General features: G+C 39.7%; 1 protein-coding gene across 1 annotated transcript in view; it reads left to right on the top strand.

Annotated features, from left to right (window-relative positions):
- Window positions 1–289: 289 nt before the first annotated feature.
- The window catches only part of SMYD4 (SET and MYND domain containing 4), a 62,483-nt gene continuing 55,347 nt past the window's right edge, over window positions 290–7,425 (top strand). Inside the window, exon 1 of the mRNA XM_006863234.1 lies at window positions 290–423. Within this exon, the coding sequence (XP_006863296.1) occupies window positions 290–423 (134 nt within the window). The remainder of the gene's footprint in view (window positions 424–7,425) is intronic.

Below are 7,425 nucleotides of genomic sequence, written 5' to 3'. Positions count from 1 at the left end.
AAATCTTTACAGGAGCAGAAAGCCTCATCTTTCTCCCACAGAACAGCTGGTAGTTTCGAACTACTGAGCTTGAGGTTCGCAGCCCGACTTGTAACCACTATGCTACCAGAGCTCCTCTACAACAGATTAAAAGGAAACAAAACATCTACGTAAATAACTATAGAAAAAAACCCAAGGAGTTGATTTTTCTGTTTTACTCTTCTGTGAATAAAATCCTGGTTTTCTGGCATTGTGTATTTATGAAAATCTGATCCTTATTTCCTTATTCATTTTACAGATCTAAAATAGCATGGATCTGCCTGTGGATGAGTGGAAATCGTATGTACTCAGGAAGTGGTCTTTGCTTCCAGCGTCCATTCAGGTCACAATTTCTTCTGCAGGAACTTTGAATGATGTATTTCTTCACTGCTGTTTGCTTCTTCAGTAAGTGACCAGAAGTGATATGGAAAGCTTCTCTTTTTTATTTACTCTGAAGTAATACCTGTTTTTTTGTGGAAGGATTCAGTTCAGGTTTTTCTATTTGGGTAGTATTCAGCAATTGTTCTTCTGTTTTCTAACCCACAGTTTTAGAATAGGTAAGGACAACTATTGTGCATTCTTGATATCAGTGTTATATTTCAGTAATTCAGTGCCTTGCTACATAGTCACTATGCTGTGAACCCTGCCACCTCCCAAAGGACATGATAGAGAGTTGCTAGCTGTACCTGGAAATTTTTAAGTGCTCAAATTTGGAAAGAACTTTACAGGTCACATAATTTAACTCCAGTAGTTTTCAAACTCTCTTGACTGTATCTTCAGTGGGTGGTGGTGGCTGCTTATTCTCATAAAGGTTTGTTGTTGTGTGCCGTGGAGTCGGTTCTGACTCATGGCGACCCTGTACAGGGTTTCCGAGGCTGTAAATCTTTACGGGAGCAGAACGCCTCATCTTTCTCTTGCGGAACAGCTGGTAGTTTCGAACTGCTGATCTCGCGGTTCGCGACCCGATTCGTAACCACTACGCTACCAGAGCTCCTTGTATCTTCAGTAAGAAGTATATTTTATAACATAGCCTATTATACACATACATATGTTAAAAACAGACAGGAATTTACTGACCCATTTATTCATTCAGTAAATATTAATCATCTATAGGAGTCCTGGTGTGGCGCTGTGGGCTGACGCATCAGACTGCAAAGTTGTTTGAACTGCAAGGTCGGTGGGTCAAGCTCACCAGCTGCTCCTTGGAAACCCTATACAGGTCGCTATGGGTCAGAATCGACTCGACAGCACTTCACAACAACAATATGCTGTACTAGGCACTGTGCTGGATGCTTAGAATATACTCGTGAACAAAATACACAAAGATCCTTACCTTTGAGGAGCTTAATTCAAGCAAGGAGGGACAGATAATAAATACCACAAATTATATGATAAGTTAAAAGTGCTAAGTACATTGGTGGTGGTGGTATGCTGTGGCCCCTGTCCGTGTAGAACTTCCAAGACTATAAATCTCATCTTTCTGTAAATTCGGAGGTAGAAAGCCTCATCTTTATCCCATGGAGCTGCTGGTAGTTTTGAAGTGCTGATCTTGCAGTTATCAGCCCAACTCATAACCCACTACGCTCCCAGAGCTCCTTGATAAGTACAGTTGTTGTTGGTAAATACTGTGGAGTCGGTTCCGACCCATGGCGACCCTGTACAGGGTTTCTGAGGCTGTAAATCTTTACGGGAGCAGAAAGCCTCATCTTTCTCCTGCGGAACAGCTGGTAGTTTCCAACCGCCAACCCTGAGGTTAATAGCCTGATTCGTAACTGCTATGCTACCAGAGCTCCTGATAAGTAAAGTAGGAAAGAAAAAAGAAAGAATAGTAACAGAGAAGTAGGTAGTGCCAGAAGCAAGAGTACAGGTGATAGTATTAAGTTGTTGTTGTTAAGTGCCGTGGAGTTGGTTCCGACTCATAGCGACCCTGTTTAGGGTTTCCGAGGCTGTAAATCTTTTCGGGAGCAGAAAGCCTCATCTTTCTCTTGTGGAATAGCTGGTAGTTTTGAACTGCTGACCTTGAGGTTCACAGCCTGATTTGTAACCACTACGCTACCAGAGCTCCTTTAAAGTATTAAGTAGGGGAATCAAATTATAACTCATTGAAAAATTGAAACTTGAGCAAAGATTGCAAGTAAGAGAGTTATCAAAGAAGTTAGCTAAGATACAAGCACTTTAGACATAGACTGGGGCAGAGACCCTATTTTGGGATTGTGTCTGGCCTATTCAGGGAATAGCAAGGAGGCCAATGTGGATGGGCAGAGTAAGCCAGAGAGACAGTCGTAAAATGTAAGGTTAGAGATATCAGTTGGGCAGATATGGGCATTGGGGGCAGGACACAGCATAGACCATGTAGTGCCTTATGTTTTAACTCTGAGTAAGAAGCAATTGCAGGGTGTGGTAGGCAGAATTCTAAAGATCCCGCCCCCCAAAAATTCTTATCCCCTGGTTATTCAGTCCAACTCTAACCTGGCAACTGCTATGAAGATGTAATTAAAGTCCCAAATCAGTTAACTGAGATACGGAGGTTTTCTGAGTGTGCCTTACTGAATTAGGTGAAACTTTAAAAAGCAAAGCATTTCCCCCAGCTGTTAATGGAAGGGGAAGTCAAGTTCAAAGCATGAGAAGGATTCAGTACACTATTGATGGTTTTAAAGATGCAGGGAGCCGTATGACAAAGAATGCTAGCATGTTCTAGAAGCTAAGAGTGGCCCTTGCTGACAGCTAGCAAGGAAATGGGGACCTCACCTACAACCATTAGGAACTGGATTCTGCCAATAATCTGAATGTGCTTGGCCAGTGGATTCTTCCCCAGTTCGTCAGACTGAGACCACCTAGATTTTGTCCTTGTGAGACCATAAGTAGAGTATCCAGCCAAGCCTGCCTTGATTCTGACCCATGTAACAGTGAGAGAATAAATGCGTTTTGTTTAAAGCTGCTCTAAGTGTGTAGCAATTTGTTACACAACAATAAAAAACTAATGCTCATGCGCAGAGTTTTGAGAGACGAGTGATAGATAGAATATATTTTTAAACAAGTCTGCAAACTAGTCTGCAGGCTCAATCTAGCCCACTCCCTATTTTTTATGGCCCAGCTAACAATAGTTTGCACAAATAAATATTTGCAACAAATTTAATGTTTTGGAACACTGACTTTTAACCCTAATTTAACAGAATGTTGCTCATTAATTTTTTTCTCATTGGTAAACCTCTATTTTAAAAATTATACTTGATTATTACATTTTTTATTTTATCAATAAAAAACGTGGAAATTTGTTTTCTTTCTTTTACCTACTTAATATCCTTGATTTTGCCAGTTGGCCTGCAAAGCTGAAATATTTGCTATGTGGTCCTCTTTAAGAAAAAGCTTACTGCCCCCTGTTTTAAAGAATTGCTCTTCCTGCTGTGTTGAGGATAGACTATAGGGGAGCAAGGAGAAAGCAGAGAAACCTGTTAGGAAACTATTGCATTGTTCCAGGTAAGAGCTAAGATGATAGAAGCACGGACCAGGGTATTAGCCATGATTGGTGAGAAGTGGTTGGATTCTGAAGGTAGTGTCAATAGGATATCCTGATAGATGGGATTTCGTGTGTTAGAGAATGAGAGAAATTAAAAAAATAACTCTAGGGACTTTAGCTTAAACGGCCACAGGTGGAAGGATAAAATTGCCAGTGTCTAGGAAGGCTGCAGATAGAGATGTTTTGGGAAGAAAGATTAGGAATTTACATTTAGACATGTTGAAATTGAGGTGTCTCAATGAGTAGAGTTTAGGAGGCAGGCCTGAGGTAGAGATATCAATTTGAGAATTGTACATCACTTTTATAGGCATGACACTGAATGAGCTCACCAAGGAAGAGAGTGTAGAGGCTTACTAAATGTGATGCACTTGGATGTTTTCTACTTCTCATTAAAAAAGAAAATGCTAATCCAGTCCTATGAAATTGATTTCATGACCCAGTGAGATCTGCAGTTGGAAAAACAATGTCTAGAGCACTATAAAATCTGTCGATTGCCTTTATAGAATTTCTAAAAATGATAGAACCTCTGATGAAAATTTTGGGTAATGCGCAGAGTTTTTCCATGATAAATTGATATCGTTTACTAACAGCAAAGTCATAATCCACAAAAAACTATTTGGATATTTCAGTGCACTTTAAAAGGTTATAAATCAAAGAAGAATATTTGCCTAGTCATTTAATATTGGAGTTCTTCAAGTAACCAGTCTAGGTTCTTTTTTCTTCTCACTCTGTATTCTCTGCTGAAGCAATCTCTTCCACACTCATGACATCATTTATCTCAAATATACTGATTACGTTTAAAATATTAAAATATCTCTAGTTCTGACCTCTCCTGTAAGATTCAAATATCTAAATCCAGCTGCATACTAAAAATCTCAAAGATTATTAAAATTAAACATATCTAAAATCAGATTCATGATTTTGCTCTCAAAATGAGACCCCTTTCAGTGACCCCTCTATCAGTGAATTGCTCTGCCATATGTTCACTTGAAACCTACGAGCCATTCTATATTAAAAACTGAATTCAGGTTCTCTCCTCTCAACATAACACATACCTGTATCAGATCCTCTTTTGTGATCCCTTAGTGAATTGCAGAGCCATCTGTCTAGTTGCTACCCATATTGATAGCATGCTTGGTTTTTCCTTCTCTCAAACACTGCATATTCTCAAATCTTATCTACCTGCTAGGTTTCTGTCAAATTTGGCAAATAGGACCTCTGTTTCTGGGTAGGTTAGGTCATAGCAGACAAATAAAAAATATAAACTGGAATAAGCATATTTTTAAAGACATCAGAAAGCAATAAGGACAATATAGCTAAAATTCCATAGAAGGAAGACTTTCCTAAGTGATCACCAGTTGTTTTCTTTCACAGGGCGGTAATTGCAATCTGGCGATCAGACTAGTCCCAACCTTAGAGAAACAAACAAGCAGACCTTTTGGCAATTATTTGGGTCTGATGTGGTAGATTGGAAATCAGAAGAGAAACCCAAACTTAAGGCTGAAATGCACAATTGGCTGTCCTTTGACGTATTAGTTCACTGTGAAAGATGTTATTAGCTTCTATACAGCTGCTACCACAACATCAAGAATGTAGTAAAAAAATTACTTAGCATTGAAAGAGGCATGAAAATGAACAATTCAAAGAAAAAGTGGTAGTGTGCCATGGTGTCAGTTCCCACTCATTGGGATGCTGTATCCAAGGCTGTAAATCTTTATGGGGAGCACAAAGTCTCATCTTTCTCCCAACGGAATGGCTGGTAGTTTCGAACTGCTGACTTTGAGTTTAGCAGCCCAACTCATAACCACTACACTATCAGAGCTCCTTAAAATAAAAAGTAGACATTAGAAATAGGCCAACTAATGGAGTCCTGGTGTGGTGCTGTAGGTTAAGCATGGGTCTGCTAACCACAAGGTCTGCAGTTCAAACCCACTAGCTGCTCCTTGGAAACCCTATACAGGGTCGCTATGAGTCGACACTGAGTTAATAGCACTTAACATCAACAATGATTCACATACAGTAGACAAGGACTTTAAAATAACTGATCTATGTTTAAGGAAATAGAGAAAAAGATGGATAAAATAGATAAAAAGATACATTTCAGATGAGAATTGGAATCTATAAAAAAGAACCAACTGGCCTTTAAAGACATGTTGTTGCTAAGTGCTGTTGAGTGGGTTCTGTCTCACAGTAAACCTCTGTGAGGTTTCCGTGGAACTGCTAGTGGATTTGAACTGCCAAAGTTGTGGTTCATCGTCCAGTGCTGATCCTACAGGGCCATACCAGGTGTCCTTTATGGGCATAGAATAGCTGAAATTAAGAACATAATTGGTAAGTTTGATAGCAGTTGGACACAGATGGAACAAAAGATTAGTGAATTAGCTTGTGACTGAAAGGGAGTCCAGGAAAACAGGCAGCTGTCAGATTGGAATGTCTCACTTGCTGTTGGGTTCCTTCTAACTCACAGCACCCTGTATAGGGTTTCTAAGGTTGTAAATCTTTGCAGGAGCAAAAAGCCTCATCTTTCTCTCTTGGAGCAGCTAGTGGGCTTGAACTGCCATTGCAGTCCAGTGCTCCAATGTCTTACTTGTTGTTAAGTGCCACTGAGTCGGTTCCGACCCATAGTGACCCTTTATAGGGTTTCCAAGGCACAGCTGCTGAGCTTGAGCCACCAACCTTGTGGTTCAAACCGACTTTGCAGTCCAACGAATTAACCCACAGCTTCACACCAGAACTCCATTAGCTGTAATAAACTAGAATGTTTATCTGTATTCTAAGAGTAAAAGACACTCCCAAAAGGATTTTTAAGTTTAAAGCAAGGGTAATATTTTAAAAATAAGTGCTTAGTGTTTTGAAAAAAGCTTCCTGCTGTGGTGTAGAGAAGAGTATGGAGGGATGCAAGGATGGGCATGAGAAGTCAGTCAGTTAAGCTATTTTAGTGGTGTAGATAAGAAATGACAGAGATTTGAATTATAAAAATAGTGCAAATACACAAACTCACATCTTTCAAGTTCAGAGTTTCATCTTTACTTTTGTGCCGGCAACAAGCACAGTGTCTGTCACATTGTAGGCATTCAGAAATTGTTGTTTTTGTTGTTGCTAAGTGCCATCAAGTTGGTTTGGACCCAGAGCAAACCCTGTGTAGGGTTTCCAAGGAGCAGCTGGTGAGCTTGAACCACCGGCCTTGTAATTCAAACCAACTTTGTAGTCCAGTGCATTAAACCACAGTTCCATCCCAGGACTCCATTCGGAAATTAGTTCAATGAAATGAGTTCAGTTTTGAGCCTTTATAGTTCAGGTACTAGATACAACTGTATATACTCACTCCTCACTGACTTGGTTAGTTTCCAAAGACAGGTAGACAATTTCTCCACAGCATTTATTGAATGGTCCATTCTTTCCTCCCTGTTTCAAAATGCCACATTTATTGAAAATTGAATTTCCACTTATCCATAAATCTGCTTCTAGACTATTTCTATGCCAAAATGAAAGGATTTTAAATTACTGTGACTTTATAGTGTCATATTAGAAGTCTTTCAATTGTAAGTGATAGAAACCCATCACACATTAGAAAATTTATTGGCTATGAAGTTAGGATGTCCAAAGGCATCTATTTTCAGGTTGGGAAGTATCCAAGAATGCAAATAATGTCAGCCAGACTATCTTTTCATCTCTGACATAACTTTTCCACCTGATAGGGCAGTATAACCATTGGCAGCCTCAGGTACATCCTGGTATCTTAATTACCCCAGAGAAAGAGACCAGCTTCCTCAATAGTTTTAGCAGAAAAGCTCCAAATTGAGCTCTTACTAGTCTAGCTTCAGTCACAAACTCATCCTTCACTCAAAGGTATGGGACTCGAGGGGAACAAACAAGATGGCAGATCGGGT

This window comes from Chrysochloris asiatica, unplaced genomic scaffold, assembly GCF_000296735.1.
Source record: "Chrysochloris asiatica unplaced genomic scaffold, ChrAsi1.0 scaffold00054, whole genome shotgun sequence".
NCBI lineage: Eukaryota > Metazoa > Chordata > Mammalia > Afrosoricida > Chrysochloridae > Chrysochloris > Chrysochloris asiatica.
This window is presented reverse-complemented; position numbering and strand designations above follow the sequence as displayed.